Below are 17,312 nucleotides of genomic sequence, written 5' to 3'. Positions count from 1 at the left end.
CTGAGGATGTGCTAAATAAACTATTTCAAATATATTTTTTGAATTACACACCTGAGCTTGCTCAAGGACTTGAGGAAAATGTCAGGGACCAAAATATAGTTGGAGTTAAAAACCAGCACCTGAAGTACCAAAAGCTGAGACTTGGGATGCTCTTGGTGGTGATGGTGAAGGTTTTAGTGTGCATAATCTAAGGATTTGTCATTTGGTATCTAGGTGGTATAGGCCTTGGGTCCTAGACCCTCGGTGGCTATACCCTCAAAAAGAATATTGTAGAAGAAAAATATCTCTTCATTGGTAGAGTCAAGGAATTGACAGGGGAAATTCTCATATACCCTGGGATGTCAGGGGTTTGCAAAGGCTCCCTTGAGGATTCATAACCAGTGGTCCTTTGGGAACTCCCAAGCCCAGATACTGCCACGAAAAATTGCAAAAACAAAGGCAGAAATCTCTCTGGAGGGTGTATGTGCTCAGTTCAAATTATATAGGCTTCTCACAGTTAAAATCCTGTTGATGAACTTAGAGGTCAAAACTGTAAGACACATGAAACATCCATGTAAGCAGGAAACAATGGATACAACTAATAGTAGGATTAGATTTCCAAGAACTTCAGTTAGTAGAAGTGATAATAAAATATATATTAAAAGTTATTGGACATAAAAGAAGAAATAAGAATATAAGAACTAGGCACTATGAAAAAAGGAACCGATTAAAAACTTAAGGTATATAAACAACAAGGACCTACAGTATAGCACAGGGAACTGAATTACAAGATTCAACCATCTTGTAATAACCTATAATGGAAAAGAATCTGAAAAAGAATATATATATATATTTATAAAACTGAATCACTGCTATACACCTGAAACTAACACAACATTGTAAATCAGCTATACATCAATAACCCACTCCCAATAAAAAAGAACTTAAGGTAACTTGTGGAAATGAAAAATATTAGTCAATTAAAATTGAAATTAAATACTAAGTGGTGAGTTAGAACAGCAGCCTAGTCACAGCCAAAGAGGGAATTAGTAAAGTGGAAGGTGGTCTAAAGAAATGACAGAGCACAAAAACACAGAGGTGGAGAATAATGAGAGGGAATTTGAGAAAGTCCAGGTTATTTCCCTTAAGACTTTAAAGAAGGAGAGAATAGGGGAGTGGAAATATATGAGGAAGTAATGACTAAAGAATTTTTCAGAATTATATAAAAGATATAAACCCTCAGTTTCAGGAGGCACAGTGAGTCCTGAGCAGGGTAAGTAAAAATAAGTCTCCATTGGATGTATTGTCATGAAGCTAGAGAATATATAAGACAAAGAGATAATCTTAAAAGTAGCCTGAGTGAATCAGCCTGTAGACTGATCACCTACAAAGCAGTTAGACTGTTAGTAGGCTTCTTCACAGTAACAATAACAGAAACTGGAAGACAGTAGAATAACATCTTCCACTGTTCAGAAAAAGATGGGTAGAAAAGTAGCATTCTGTAGTCTGCTAAACTTAAGGAATAAGGGGAAATAACATTTTCAAACAAAGACTGAGAATTTAACAAGCATCACAGACGCTTGTTAAAAGAATTTTTTAAATTGGTTTGTCAGCAAGAAGGAAATTGAGTCCAGAAGAATGGTAAAAGATGCAAGAAATTGTGAGCAAATAAACTGGTTAATGTGTGAATTTAAATGAGCACTGATGATTAAATAATAGTTTTAGGAATATAGGAAAAAGATGGGACAAAAATACTGAGCAATAATTATATGTAAGACAGGAGAGGATTATAGGAATTAAAATGCTTTAAAGACTTGGATTCTTTGGGAGGAGGATAGTAATTAACTTAGGTTTTTAAAATTGAAGTATGCTTTTCTAAAATGTAAGAGGGATTATTGAAAGACTAGAAATAACCGGTAGAGGAAAAAGAAGGACACAAAGGGTACTTACTTGGTTAACTAGATGGTGAGGAAAAGAAGCACAGAGAAAGCTTGAAAAATAGAAAGCACAAAATACTAACCACAGTACACATAAACAGACTAAACATACAAGTTAAAAGACAGATGCTTTTATTGCTTAAACAATTTTGTTACATGCTGATTATAAGAGACATACCAAAAGATTATTATGCAGAGTTGGAAAGTAAAGGGCTAGAAAAGTTTATATACTAGACAAACTCAAGGCTAGTTTGTAGTATAACAGAGTAGACTCTTAAATGAAAACTTTATTAGTAATAGTCACTTCATCATGATAAAAAATAATTCTCTGGGAAGATATAATAGTTCTGAACACTTACACATCATAGCCTTAGATTTTTTCCTCAAGGAAAAATTGACAGAAGAAGGAAAAATTCATAAGAGAGCTTTTAATATGCTTCTTTCTGAAACTGATAGGTTAAGCAGCCTCAAAATTTAAACAGAACAAATACAGGCTTGATCTTATACATCTAGCAATCAGGACAGGATTCATTTTTTCTTTAGTGCATATGGATATTTATAAAAGCTGACCATGTACTAGGTTTTCTAATGAGTCTCAATAAATATCAGGGAAGGAATATCCTAGAGATCATATTATCTGGTCTCATTAGGAACTATTTGACAGAAAAGAACCCAAACCCCCATACTTTTGAAGATAAAAATATGCTTTTAGGTAACATATCAAAGAAGAAATCATAATACGAATGAGAAATAATTAGTGATGACTTTTATATGACATAGTTTTTAGAGCATGCTAAAGCTAAAAAGAAAAAGGACAAAATAAGTCCGGATAACTTTGAAGAAAATAATAAAGAGCAGAAATGAACTAGAAGTTGGGGAATTGATAGGATCAGCAATTTTGAAAGTATACAACTAGCAAACCTCTATTGAGATTACTTAAGAAAAAAGAAGGCACAAGTAAGCGGTTTTAGGAATGAAACGGGGCTTAATTTCAAATACATTGCAATGAGGGAGAATGAACACCATGGAGAACAATAGGGTGTCAGTAAAAACGTGTTAGAAAGGAATTTTCATAGGGCTTAGGCTTGTGTTAGATGATTTTGGATAAGGTTCAAGGAATGGGGCTTTGGTGGGGGTAGTGAATTGAGGCTAAAGCTGTGATTGGTAAAATTGCAACAGTCACGCATAATTAGCCAGGGATGTTTGGTCATTTTTGTGGTTTGGTCAACGTTCTTGTTTTTTGTCTAGTTCTCACATGATAATGGACTGGCTTTCTTTTTTGTCTTGAGCTATCACAGTCCCACAGTGATCTTTTCTGATTGTTCGTGTTCTTTGTCTGTTTTTTAAATTTTAAAAATTTTATTGAGATGTATTTGATGTACTGTCAGTGTTTCCTGAAATTGTTTATGTTCAACAAGAGAACACCACAACCTACCTGTCAGTGCCACGCCAGCTTCTAGCATCACTCAAGCCTGTCCTACAGTACTGGGCCAGTTCTTAGCTGTCAGGAGCTGCTTTTCTCCTTTTCAGCTATTAGAGAAAAACAGTAATACCCAGTAAAAGACAGTCATTGATACAGGTAGATTATATTGAACTTCCTCTTAACTGTATAGGGAGTATGTAAAATACTGGTGGATTGTCTTTTAAAAGCTTATATTGGTGATTTGATGTTTGAAACATATTTTACAAAGAATCTCACTGAACCTTTATTTTCAAATAGATTTCCTTTTCTAATTTGGTGTCTTAGGAATTTGTATATATATATACTGACAATGCATAAAAAACATATGAGTTTAGTTTTTCAACTCCTATCTTGAGGTTTGCATTCAGAGCCTTGTGAATTAATAAATTAAACATTTTTAAATTAACAGTTTCAGTGGTGACAGTCTTTGTTGCTGGATGAAGGATTCTTTATTTTTTAGTCAGCTGAAAGTCATTTGCACAAAATGGGTAATTAAATGAGGTAATATTGCCTTTGTTTAAAAAAATGATTATTGAATAACCTTTTTGTGGCTGATGTGCTGCTTTTGAAGTAACTACATTGAAGGACAGTAGTGATGTGAATTTATGAATTCTGCATTTTTTTTAATAGGTTACTTTTTAGGTCAGTTATTTTAGGTAGGTAATTTTTCTTTTTTAGGTCAGAAGTAGGCAAGAATTATAAAAAACTTGCAGTCATATTGTACCTTTAATAAGGTGTTTATTGAATATTTTAAGGCTATAAAAGAATTGTGTGAAATAAAATGAGCTTTTGAAGGTACATAATTTCTATTAAAAATATATTAAACCTTTCTATTTTTAATTTATTTCACTGTAGTTGAATTCTTTTAATTAACTTGTTTTGTTTTGTTTTACCATTATGGGTCATAAGCCATAGATCTGGCATCAGCAAAGACTGATGAATATTTATTTTTTCCAAAAATTAGTAACTAGCAATGAAGAATCCTTTCCTTAAAAAGTTATTTGAATCATGTCAGTAGGTATCTTGTTTGATTTTATTTAACTTTTTTAAGAAGTTATTTTGATTTTTCCTTATTGCATATTATTCTACTGATATCCTTATTGAAGAATATTCCCTAATTTTAAGAAAATTAATGCTTTTATTCCAGTTAATGGCCAACCAAGACCCCTTGAATCAAGTCAGGTGAAATATCTTCGTCGAGAACTCATAGAACTTCGAAATAAAGTGAATCGCTTATTGGATAGCTTGGAACCACCTGGAGAACCGGGACCATCCACCAACATTCCTGAAAATGGTAGACCATGAAGTCATTTTCTTCTGACTTATCCTTTTTATATCTTTTTGCAGATTTTTTTTTCTAACTCTTCTTCAGCAGGAGTAGGATGGCACCTCCATTGTCACCCTTTCTTATTCCTGCATCTGTGCTAATATTCATACCTGTGTTCCCAAACCTGACCGTTCATTAAGATTACTGGGAGATTTTATTATACCAATTCCTGGATCTCATCCTAGACCTCTTGGAGGGCAGGGCCCGGGGATCCGGGCTGTTAAAGTGCTGTCTGGGTGATTGTTTTACACCTAGTCTTAGACTCCTGGGTTTATGACATAGGTTGGTTTTCAAACCCCTTTAACTCTTGAACCATTTTCAATGTAATAGTTAACTAATGAACCTTAGTAATGGATATCATTTCATGAACTTTATGTGATATATGAAGTATTAATAGTTTCAAGTAAAAAAGTAATCTTAGATTAGTACACTCAAATGGTGTATAGTTTATATTAAGCACAGTGTTCATAATATGCAAAGAAAAATGTATTTTTTTCCATTTTACAGATGACATGTACTATTTACATTAAGATAAAGCAAGGTTTATTGACAAATTTGGAACTGAATATAGTTTGGGGACCAAATATATTATAAAATATAGACTGAAATTTAAGTATGGCTTGAAAGTAGATTTTAAAAGACTTGCTTTCCTTGACTTTTAATATTAGATGTTGCACTTTAAAAATAAACACTTATTTTACTAATTTTTGTGTTTGCATATAAGTTTTCACATGCTTAAAACTGTCCATATTGTGAAATAGTAGTATTTTATAGACTCTGGATGACTGGCTATAAGGGGCTTAATAGAAGATAGTTTTGTGGAAAAGTGGCATTGTATGATCCCTTGCATCCTTTAGATTCTGAGATACTCTCTTTTTGGCCCCATTTAAATTTTGGAGTTTTGTTTGATTTAGTTAAAGATGCATTATCCGTCATTTCCCTCTTCTTCCAGCCATGTGGAATTGTGTTAGTGGTAGATGGCTTGATAAATATTTGGTGATTGATTAGTAATTTCTAGTTTCACTTCCAGATTTCAGAACATATTAAAGAGATGTGCTGAAATACTGCTGTGAGATCCTTCTGGCCTCTTTATGGTGAAACCTTTTATATTTCAGGTCAAAGCAAATGGCCTTTTCTGAATCCTATCTCTCCAAACAAAAATTTCCAATTTTAGGTCAAGGATCTGAAGAAAACTTTTGACCATTTTCCCAGAAGAAATCATAGATGCTGATACAACTACATTTGCATATAACTTGAAGGAGTTAAAGCATCTGTAGAATATTATGAAACTTAGATCAGAATTCAACAAGTAGAGCCAGTACTGTGCAGAAACCTACAGTAGCCTATATTCTGCTCTAAGGAATAGATTTATAAGCTTTTTGGTTTTGGTGAAACAACCTTTCTATTCACTTATTTCTCTCCACATACTGCATTTCTTTATCAGTTTATTTCCAGGTGTTCATATGTCTTATTGTTAACATCTCACCTATGTTAATGTAAAAGATGTTAAAGATTGGTTTCTTCTCTGCATCTTGGAAATTATATCATGTATTGTTTCTTTATGTGGCCATCCTTCTAGTCATTGTGTCCTATCTGAATTACTTAATGAACTGAATAATACATTCTATGCTTTTTTCTTTAATTAAATTAATTAATTAATTAATTAATTTTCATACAGCAGGTTCTTACTAGTTATCTATTTTATACATATTAGTGTATATATGTCAATCCCAATCTCCTGATTCCTCCAACACCACCTCTTTCCCCCCTGGTATACATACATTTGTTCTCTGTGTGTGCTTCTATTTCGGCTTTGCAAATAAGATCATGTATACCATTTTTCTAGATTCCACATATATGCGTTATTATATGTTATTTGTTTTTCTCTTTCTGACTTACTTCACTCTGTATGACAGTCTCTAGTCCATCCACATCTCTACAAATGACCCAATTTCATTCCTTTTTATGGCTGAGTAATATTCCATTGTATATATGTACCACATCTTCTTTATCCATTCGTCTGTTGATGGGCATTTAGGTTGCTTCCATGACCTGGCTATTATAAATAGTGCTGCAGTGAACATTGGGGTGCATGTGTCTTTTTGAATTATGGTTTTCTCTGGGTATATGCCCAGTAGTGGGATTGCTGGGTCATATGGTAATTCTATTTTTAGTTTCTTAAGGAGCCTCCATACTGTTCTCCATAGTGGCTGTGTCAAATTACATTCCCACCGACAGTGCAAGAGTGTTCCCTTTATTCCACACCCTCTCTAGCATTTGTTGTTTTTAGATTTTCTGATGATGCCCATTCTGACTGGTGTGAGGTGATACTTCATTGTAGTTTTTTATTTTATTTTATTTTTTTAAATTTTTGGCTGTCTTGGGTCTTCGTTTCTGTGCGAGGGCTTTCTCTAGTTGTGGCGAGGCGGGGGCCACTCTTCATCACGGTGCGTGGGCCTCTCACTGTTGCGCCCTCTCTTGTTGCGGAGCACAAGCTCCAGATGCGCAGGCTCAGTAGTTGTGGCTCACGGGCCTAGATGCTCCGCGGCATGTGGATCTTCCCAGACCAGGGCTCGAACCCGTGTCTCCTGCATTGGCAGGCGGATTCTTAACCACTGCTCCACCAGGGAAGCCCCCTCATTGTAGTTCTGATTCGCATTTCTGTAATAATTAATGATGTTGAGCGGCCTTTCATGCACCTCTTGGCCATCTGTATGGCTTCTTTGGAAAAATGTCTATTTAGGTCTTCTGCCCATTTTTGGATTGGGTTGTTTGTTTTTTTAATATTGAGCTGCATGAACTGTATATATTTTGGAGATTAATCCTTTGTCTGTTGATTCATTTGCAAATATTTTCTCCCATTCTGAGAGTTATCTTTTCGCTTGTGTGTAGTTCCCTTTGCTGTGCAAAAGCTTTTAAATTTCATTAGGTCCCATTTGTTTATTTTTGGTTTTATTTCCACTACTCTAGGAGGTGGGTCAAAAAACATCTTGCTGTGATTTATGTCAAAGAGTGTTCTTCCTATGTTTTCCTCTAAGCGTTTTAGGGTGTCTGGTCTTACATTTAGGTCTTCAATCGATTTTAAGTTTATTTTTGTGTTTGGTGTTAGGGAATGTTCTAATTTCATTCTTTTACATGTAGCCATCCAGTTTTCCTAGCACCACTTATTGAAGAGACTGTTTTCGTTGTATATCCTTGCTTCCTTTGTCATAGATAAGTTGACCATAGGTGTGTGGGTTTATCTTTGGTCTTTCTATCCTGTTCCATTGATCTATATTTCTGTTTTTGTTTCAGTACCATATTGTCTTGATTACTGTAGCTTTATAGTATAGTCTGAAATTAGGGAGTCTGATTTTTCCACCTCCATTTTTTTCCCTCAAGATTGCTCTGGCTGTTTGGCGTCTTTTGTGTCTCCATACAAATTTTAAGATTTTTTTGTTCTAGTTCTGTAAAAATTGCCATTGGTAATTTGATAGAGACTGCATTAAATCTGTAGATTGCTTTGGGTAGTATAGTCATTTTCACAATATTGATTCTTCCAATCCAGGAACATGGTGTACCTCTCTATCTGTTTGTGTCACCCTTGATTTCTTTCATCTGTGTCTTATAGTTTTCTGAGGACAGGTCTTTTACATCTTTAGGTAGTTTTAGCCTAAGTATTTTATTCTTTTTGTTGCAGTGGTGAATGGGATTGTTTCCTTAATTTCTCTTTCTGATCTTTTGGTGTTAGTGTACAGGAATGCAAGAGATTTTTGTGCATTAATTTTGTATCCTGCTACTTTACCAAATTCATTGATTAGCTCTAGTAGTTTTCTGGTAGCATATTTAGGATTGTTTGTGTATAGTAACATATCATCTGCAAACAGTGACAGTTTTACTTCTTCTTTTCCAATTTGTATTTCTTTTATTTCTTTTTCTTCTCTGATTGCTGGGGCTAGGAGTTCCAACACTATGTTGAATAATAGTGGCGAGAGTGGACATCCTTGTCTTGTCCCTGATCTTAGAGGAAATGCTTTCAGTTTTCCACCATTGAGAATGATGTTGGCTGTGAGTTTGTCATATATGGCCTTTATTATGTTGAGGTAGGTTCCCTCTGTGCCCACTTTCTGGAGAGTTTTTATCATAAATGGGTGTTGAATTTTGTCAAAAGCTTCTTCTGCATCTACTGAGATGATCATATGGCTTTTCTTCTTCAATTTGTTAATATGGTGTATCACATTGATTTGCATATATTGAAGAATCCTGCATCCCTGGCATAAATCCCACTTAATCATGGTGTATGATCCTTTTAATGTGTTGTTGGATTCTGTTTGCTAGTATTTTGTTGAGGATTTTTGCATCTATATTCATCAGTGATATTGGTCTGTAATTTTCTTTTTTTGTAGTATCTTTGTCTGGTTTTGGTATCAGGGTGATGGTGGTTTTGTAGAATGACTTTGCGAGTGTTCCTTCCTCTGCAATTTTTTGGAAGAGTTTGAGAAAGTAGATGTTAGCTCTTCTCTAAATGTGTGATAGAATTCACCTGTGAAGCCATCTGGTCCTGGACTTTTGATTTTTGGATGATTTTTAATCACAGTTTCAATTTCATTACTTGTGATTGGTCTGTTCATATTTTCTATTTCTTCTTGGTTCAGTCTTGGAAGGTTATACTCTTTCTAAGAATGTGTCCATTTCTTCCAGCTTGTCCATTTTATTGGCATAGAGTAGCTTGCAGTAGTCTCTTATAATGCTTTGTATTTCTGCAGTGTCTGTTGTAACTTCTCCTTTTTCATTTCTAATTTTATTGATTTGAGTCCTCTCCCTCTGTTTCTTGATGAGTCTGTCTAAAGGTTTACCAATTTTGTTTATCTTCTCAAAGAACCAGCTTTTAGTTTTATTGATCTTTGCTATTGTTTTCTATTTCATTTATTTCTGATCTTTATGATTTCTTTCCTTCTACTAACTTTGGGTTTTGATTGTTCTTCTTTCTCTAGTTCCTTTAGGTGTAAGGTTAGATTGTTTGAGATTTTTCTTGTTTCTTGAGGTAGGATTGTATTCCTATAAACTTTCCTCTTAGAACTGCTTTTGCTGCTTCCCAGGTTTTGGATTGTCATGTTTTCATTGTCATTTGTCTCTAGGTATTTTTTGATTTCGTCTTTGATTTCTTCAGTGATCTCTTGGTTATTTAGTAACGTATTGTTTGGCCTCCGTGTGTTTGTATTTTTTACGGTTTTTTCCCTGTAATTTATTTCTAATCTCACAGTGTTGTGGTCAGAGAAGATGCTTGGTATGATTTCAATTTTCTTACGTTTACCGAGGCTTGATTTGTGACCCAAGATGTGATCTGTACTGGAGGATGTTCCGTGTGCACTTGAGAAGAAAGTGTAATCTGCTGTTTTTGGATGGAATGTCCTATAAAATACATTCTATGCTTTATTTTTATAGATGGCTGTAACTTATTTTTTTTCCTCTCCTGTACTTAGATTGCTTACCTAGTTTATGAAATTTCCTAAGCTTCTAGCTCTTAGAACATATTCTGATTTAATAATCTCAAGAAAAAAAACAAACAAACATAAAATAGGTCAAAAAGCTACATCAGAAACTGAAAGTCTGGTTCACCAAACAAAACTACAACTCAGCTGTCAATGCTCTTTCGAATGCTGTGCCTTGCCCTCACTGAGAAAGAAACATATAGCTACCTATGTTTTTCAGCACTCTACCTCTGTAATGGACTCATTGGACACTTGCTTTCCTCTATGGAGGCAGATGATGTGTAGGCCACCTTAAATACTGGATTGACCTGTAGCAGTAGCTCTGCAGTAGCTACTGGAGCAAGTAGTGGGCTAGTGGACATATATTGTGTTTCCTGGTGAATTTAGTTTGCCCTGAGTGGAAGATGCATAGGTAGTGGAAGGTAGCAGTGTGAGGGGAAATAATCATAAGATTGGTGTGATGTGCTCTTGGGATGTGGCGTTGGAATTAGAGGAGGGAAATTGGTGAGGAAGATGGATGACTGGCAGACTTATTTTAAAAGAGTAGTTATAGAAGCTTTCTTACAGAAATTTAGGAAATATTAATGTAACTAGAGGAATGATAGGAATAAATGATAGCTGTAAGCCCATGTGCGCTTATATTCCACTTAGTCTGTACATTTTTTCACAAGACAAATTTGGTCTTGATCACAGAGATGATCTAATAACTGATGTTCATTTACTTGGTTGGTAACAGAAAGGCATTGATAATTGTCTGTTATTTGAGTAAGTGGTTAGCAGTATTCTTTTCATTATCTTGTTTGTTTTGTTTTCAATTTTTTTTATATGTTGGCCTTAAGTTTCTATTTATAAAATGTAGGTTATTCTTGAACCCCTTTTCTTTCACAAGGTAGTGTAAATGCCTGTTTAGTACCTTAGTATCCTTAGAAGAAAAACATGGTTTAAAATTTTTCCTGCTCATAATGTTTAAAATTCTATTTTTCAAAATAATTTATTATGGAAAAATTGAAACATACAAATGGAGGCATAATACTATAATGAATTTCATGAACCCACACAGTTTCAACAATTATCAATTCATAGTATCATGCCATCTATACTTGCACACATTTCTACCCCTCCCATGTTATTTTGAGCAAATCTCAGACACGTATCTTTTTATCTGTAATAAGTAATAAGTATTTTAAAGGAAGACATAATAAAAGTATGCATTGGCTTGAGGTTTCCATGTACTTTAATAATGAACCAGAAGACAAGTAAAAATAAAACATAAAAGTTGATATCATAACTTTAGTTAAGCTTTTTTATCCTTTTAGAAAATAAAGCATTAGTGCACAGTATGAGTGATACTAGGATATAGGTCATAGGTCTTCAAAAAGAAGGATAAAAATGTTTCTGTCTGTAAAGGTGCTTGTATTTTTTTTTCTCATCTGATAATTCTTAGGGAAGGACATACATAATAGCTTTTTCAAAAAATTTTATCTATTTTGCATCTCTTTTTGACCTTTTTTCCTGATTTTACAAACAAAAATATAAACAAGTACAAAGAAGGAAGTAAAATTATTTATAATCCTATTTTTAGAGATACCCTCAACATTCCAGAGTATATGCACATATATATTTTGCTGTCATATATTTTTTAGGCCTTACTGAGTGTAGATAAAATAGAAACAAGTTTTTGCTTATTTCTTTTATAGATACTGTGGATAGTAGGGAAGAAAAGCCTGCTGCTTCTGATTCTTCTGGGAAACAGTCTACTCAGGTTATGGCAGCAAGTATGTCAGCTTTTGATCCTTTAAAAAACCAAGATGAAATCAATAAAAATGTCATGTCAGCATTTGGCTTAACAGATGATCAGGTTTCAGGTAAGTTAGTGCCTTCCTGCCATCCTTTATTCCCCCTCTCCTACCTTCCCTTTCCTTCTTTCCTTCTTTAATGGGAGATAACTTGGATATGGTGAAGTGCTCAAATCTTAAGAGTTCAGTTCAATAAATGTTTACATATGTATATACCCCATGTAAAATACCAACAAGATGAAGATGTAGATGATTTCCAGCACCCTGGAAAGCTTTCTCATGCCCTCTCCCAGGCAATAGAACTGTCCTCTTTAAAGAATAACCTCTGTTGGTTCAGGTAAATGTTATCAGAAGTAGAATTCAGAGGGTTTATTTTTTTAAAAATCTGAATAATTTATTTTATTTCAGATGTGTTGCTGGATTTAAATTATATTTGATATCTTATTCTTTCTTTTGATCTTAAGGCAATTTAAATGAAGATTTCTGGTTTAATTTAGTGTAGAAACTGCTTTTATTTGAGTGTTTTTAACCTGAAAACAGCATCTATACTGTGCTTTCTTTTTATATTTTGGGCATCATTTCTTCAGCATTTTTTCTGCTTTCTCTCTTTTGGGATTCCAATTACACGTACACTGGAGAGCTTGATTGTTCCACGGCTCTCTGAGGTTCATATTTCTTCGCTCTTTTTTCTCTCTGTTCTTCGGATTGGATGATTCCTGTTGATCACTCTTCACATTCACTGATTTTCTTTTTACCATTTCCAATCTGCTGTTAAACCTTTCTAGTGAACTTTACCTCTCAGTTATTGTGCTTTCAGCTCTAGAATTTCCGTTTGGTTCTTTTTATAGTGTTAGTTTTTTTTGTTAAGATTCTTTACCTTTTCATTCATTAAGATTGTATTTCCCTTTAATTCATTGAAGGTATTTTTATTTAATTCTTTAAAATTATTTATAAAGCTGCTTTGAAATGTCCGCTACATCCAGCATCTGGGCCTGTTTGGAATCAGTTTCTTCTGCTCTTTCCTTCCGGGGAAACTGAGTATGGGTTGCATATTCCTGTTTCTTTGCACATCTGACAGTTTTTGATTGAAAACTGGACATTGTGGTTAATATGTTCTAATAACTTGGTATTCTTCAGTCTAATGCTCTCCCAGCTGAGCTATTTCAGCAAAGACTTGGGATTCTTTTAGGTTCTTGTGAGGATTTTTTGTTACTGCTGCTCTAGTATTTACTCAAATTACTTCTTCTTCCTCCTGGGATTATAGCAGCTGACAGCTCTGCTAAGTCCTTTCAGCTCTAGGTGTGCTGCTTTTTCTTCTGTGCCCTCTTGGTGTCACCCTCTCCCCTTCTACCCCCATGGTCAGCTGGGGGTTTGGGACTGAGCTTATACTCATATTTTAGGTCTCATTTCTTCAGTGACTCTCTTACCCAAGGGCTTTTCCCCTCAAATTTCTGGCTGCTTGACCAACCATGAAGTTAACACCGGTTTTCTGTGGTTGGAGCTGCAGAGGTTGGGGTTTGCAATTCTCACCTGTTGTAATTCCATTGGGCGTAAACTCTTGGTGTCTGCTGACATTTGGCTGACCTCCAGTCATTTCAAATAGTTGTCTTCTTCTGTTTTGTGCAGGTTTTGAAGTTATTTGTGGGAGGTTTTACCTGATCAGTTTACTTTGCCATTATCAGTAACCGGAAAGATAAAAAAGAAAATTAGTAGAAAAAATCCTTTGAGACTTTTATGGGATTATTTATTAAAGAGAATTGTGTGACATTCTGAAAAAGAGGCGAATACTTGTACATGATGTATGTTCTTGGCAGAAGAAGACATCACATAAGTGGTCCATCTGAAAAACACATTTTTAGAGCAACTGAAATATGAGTTAATATTACAGCTTCTTAGTATTTAAGACTTCAAGATATGCCAGATAGAGGGAGTAAATAGTTACATATGAGGTCAGGCTTAAATTTTTGATTAGAATATAGTATAGACCAGACTAATATGATTACTGTGATTCATATGATATTTGAAGACCATTTTTCTGGTAGCTTTGTATGTTGAATTGAAGTAGGAAAAACTTTACACATAGAAAATGCCATGATACTTTGTAAAGTTATCAGGTTATGATGTGAAAAACTTGGCTACAGTAGTGAATGTGTACATGGAGGGATGAACTGTTATGATAGGAAAAGCAACATTAACTAATAGCTTATGTACAAGGAAGAAAAGAGGAGTCGAAGTAGTATTTTTTTAAGATAATAACATAGTGTCTATGTTATCTGTGTTATCCTTCTTAGGAGGGACTTGTGTATGTATTTATTTGTCTACATGTTGATAAATATCAGTGAAATGGTGGTATGCAGGAGTGACTGTCCATTTTATTCTGTCAGTCATCAGTTTCTCTTGCATCACCACTACCATTATCCTAGTTTAGGTTCTCAACAATATCTGGACTATCAGCTTCCAACTATGTGCCTCTAATAAAGTGCTAAGTTCTGGGATATACCAGTGCAAAGGATAGAGGTTTGGCACTCAGGGAAATTAGTCTGCTAGTAATAGCAAGTACTTATGTGGAGCTTTCTAAGTGGTATTCACTTTTATAAGATCTTGCTATATAATCATTTTTTAATTTTAATTTTCAATATATTTTATATTAAATATATTAATATATTTAAATAATGTTTTAATATATTTCTTTTAAAAATATTTTTTGTTGAGGTATAGTTGATGGTACAATATTATATAAAGTTTCAGGTGTACAACTAGTGATTCACAATTTTTAAAGGTTATACTCCATTTATAGTTATTATAAAATATTGGCTATATTCTCTGTGTTGTATAATATAATCCTTGTAGTTTACTTATTTTATATATAGTATTGATAGTTTGTACCTCTTAATCCCCTACACTTCTTGCCCCTCCCCCATAACCACTTTTGTAAGTATTTGCTATAAGCTCTTATTAACTCACAATCCTTACAGTAACCATATGAAGTAGGAATTAGTATTTCTTTTGTACAGATGAGGAAACTGAGGCACAGAAAGAGATCAAGTAACATGCCCAAAGTTACACAGCTACTAAATGGCAGCATTGGGATTTGAACCTAGACAGTCTGGCTCCAAAAATTGTGCTTTTAACCATTCTTCTATATTGTCCAAACAAAAAGAACTTAAAGAAAGAAACATATCTATAATCTACAGTTATCTTCAGAATATCTTTTTCGCCTGTTACAGTATTGGAGCTGTAGCAAATTCTCTCCATTTACTTCTTTGTTCATTATTTTAGAAGAATTTTTAGTGGTTCCATGTGTAAGAGAGCTAGGCCTTGTGAGGCAGATGGAAGGAATAAGAAAGGGACCTGGCCAAAAGAGCTCCAAGTCTAAGAGGGAAGATGAGGCCTCTTCAGAAATACAAAGTAGAAGTTGGTAAGGGTCTTAATAAAAGTATACTCCATAAAAGTTCACAAGTGGAGAAAAGTATTTATGGGTGAAGAAGCCTTACTAGAAGTGTGGAGTTATAACTGAGTTTTAAGGAACGTTTATTTAGATATGTGAGAATGGAACAGTGAAGGGAACAGTGATTAATGAAATGGAGGCAGAGAAAGTATTAGATCTATTGGGGGAATAGGGAATAGGTTAGTTTAACTGAAGGGGGCATGTGAGAAGAGGAATTGTGAGAAATGTTTGGACCCTTGAATGTGAAGCTAGAGGCTTGAACTTGATTTATGGGCAGTGGAGGCCCACTGAAGAATGAAATGAGGGCTTCCCTGGTGGCATAGTGGTTAAGAATTCACCTGCCAATGCAGGGGACATGGGTTCGAGCCCTGGTCTGGGAAGATCCCACATGCCGCAGAGCAACTAAGTCCGCACACCACCACTACTGAGCCTTCACTCTAGAGCCTGAGAGCCACAACTCCTGAAGCCCACGCACCTAGAGCCCATACTCCGCAACAAGAGAAGCCACTGCAGTGAGAAACCTGCACACCGCAACGAAAAGTAGCCCCTGCTCGCTGCCACTAGAGAAAGCTGGCACGCAGCAACAAAGACCCGACACAACCAAAAATAAATAGATAAATAAATAATTTATTTTTTAAAAAAAGAATGAAATGATACTTTTGGTTGATCTAAAAATAGATTGCATAAAGTGGTAGATACTGTTATCGCAGAGGTGAGTTTTGGTTTTTGCAGGGGAAGTTTACGACTCAGGAATGTAACACTCCACACTTTATAGGGAAGAATTTCCAGTTGTAGCTTTGGATTCTTGAGAGATTGGAGCAAAGGAAAAAAGTATATACATCAATATATAAGGCTGCATTTGGGTTGTGCTTATTCTGTAGTACTTTTATTTTTAACCTCTTAACCAAACTTATTATTGAGCTTGTTGGGGACAGGTCTTGTATTAGAAACTGAGCTGACTTTTCATGACCACCCAGGGCCACCCAGTGCTCCTGCCGAAGACCGTTCAGGAACTCCCGACAGCATTGCTTCCTCCTCCTCTGCAGCTCACCCAGCAGGAGTTCAGCCACAGCAGCCACCATATACAGGAGCTCAGACTCAAGCAGGTCAGAGTGAAGGTAAAATAGAGCTTAGAGCACATGTGCGGAAAGGTACATGTGCAGAAACGTTTATTATGGCATTGTTGGTAACGGTGAAAAGCTTACATGTGCATTCACGCTATGAACACGGTTGTAAAATTTTTTGATGTACTGACATAGTATACTTTGGGGTTAAAAAAAACAAATAGAACAATGTCAGGTATGCTTCTGATTATTGAAAAGGAAAAAAACCTAAAAATGTTAAAAGCATAATATTTAGGTGCTGTTTTATTCCCTTTTCCCTTCCCCTCTTGCAACTGTGTATTATTTTTGTAATTTAAAAAATAGAGGTAAAGCGTAACATTAGTTAAGTAGTTTTTTTGAAAGATAAATAGCCATTTATATTTTTGTGCAGTTAGCAATATGTCTTTTGTGGAAAAAGCAATGTATTTTAAATCAAACTTTTCTTCTCTAAATGATGTGTTCTCGGATGAGCAGGTTAACCTCTCTGGGTTTTTATATTCTCCCACCGTAAATTGTGAAAATTGGACTAAATCAGTGGTTTTAAAAGAGGGTCTTTAGTTCTGAATGAAATAGAACTTAAAAGCTCAGTATTTAAAACAAGTAAGGGGTCATTGCGATTGTTGAAGGGGATTGAGGGGCCACAAGCTCAGGACAGCAGACAATGAGGTGCCTCATTGAAACCCTTGGAGCGCTGCAGAACGTGGCCTCGGGGTTACTCATCTAGGGTTCCTTCTAGATGTTAAAATGTTATTTCTTTGAATCGCCCATGCTTGTTAGGCCCTTTAAGGC

The 17,312-nt window shown here is 35.0% G+C and overlaps 2 protein-coding genes across 11 annotated transcripts in view; one reads left to right on the top strand and one right to left on the bottom strand.

Annotated features, from left to right (window-relative positions):
• The window catches only part of TFG (trafficking from ER to golgi regulator), a 36,169-nt gene that overhangs the window by 9,519 nt on the left and 9,338 nt on the right, over positions 1–17,312 (top strand). For 4 of the 8 annotated variants that reach the window (XM_059064681.2, XM_059064682.2, XM_067034799.1 and 1 more), the window contains exons 4-6: positions 4,526–4,672; positions 11,874–12,041; positions 16,398–16,538. In XM_059064681.2, the coding sequence (XP_058920664.1) occupies positions 4,526–4,672; positions 11,874–12,041; positions 16,398–16,538 (456 nt within the window). The remainder of the gene's footprint in view (positions 1–4,525; positions 4,673–11,873; positions 12,042–16,397; positions 16,539–17,312) is intronic. The other 4 variants (XM_059064683.2, XM_067034800.1, XM_067034797.1 and 1 more) reach the window with 2 other exon arrangements.
• The window catches only part of ABI3BP (ABI family member 3 binding protein), a 285,160-nt gene continuing 281,545 nt past the window's right edge, over positions 13,698–17,312 (bottom strand). For 2 of the 3 annotated variants that reach the window (XR_010840794.1, XR_010840796.1), the window contains one exon: positions 13,698–13,812. The gene's annotated coding sequence lies outside the window, so the exon portion shown is untranslated. The remainder of the gene's footprint in view (positions 13,813–17,312) is intronic. The other variant, XR_010840793.1, reaches the window with a different exon arrangement.

This window comes from Kogia breviceps, chromosome 5 (assembly GCF_026419965.1).
Source record: "Kogia breviceps isolate mKogBre1 chromosome 5, mKogBre1 haplotype 1, whole genome shotgun sequence".
NCBI lineage: Eukaryota > Metazoa > Chordata > Mammalia > Artiodactyla > Physeteridae > Kogia > Kogia breviceps.
This window is presented reverse-complemented; position numbering and strand designations above follow the sequence as displayed.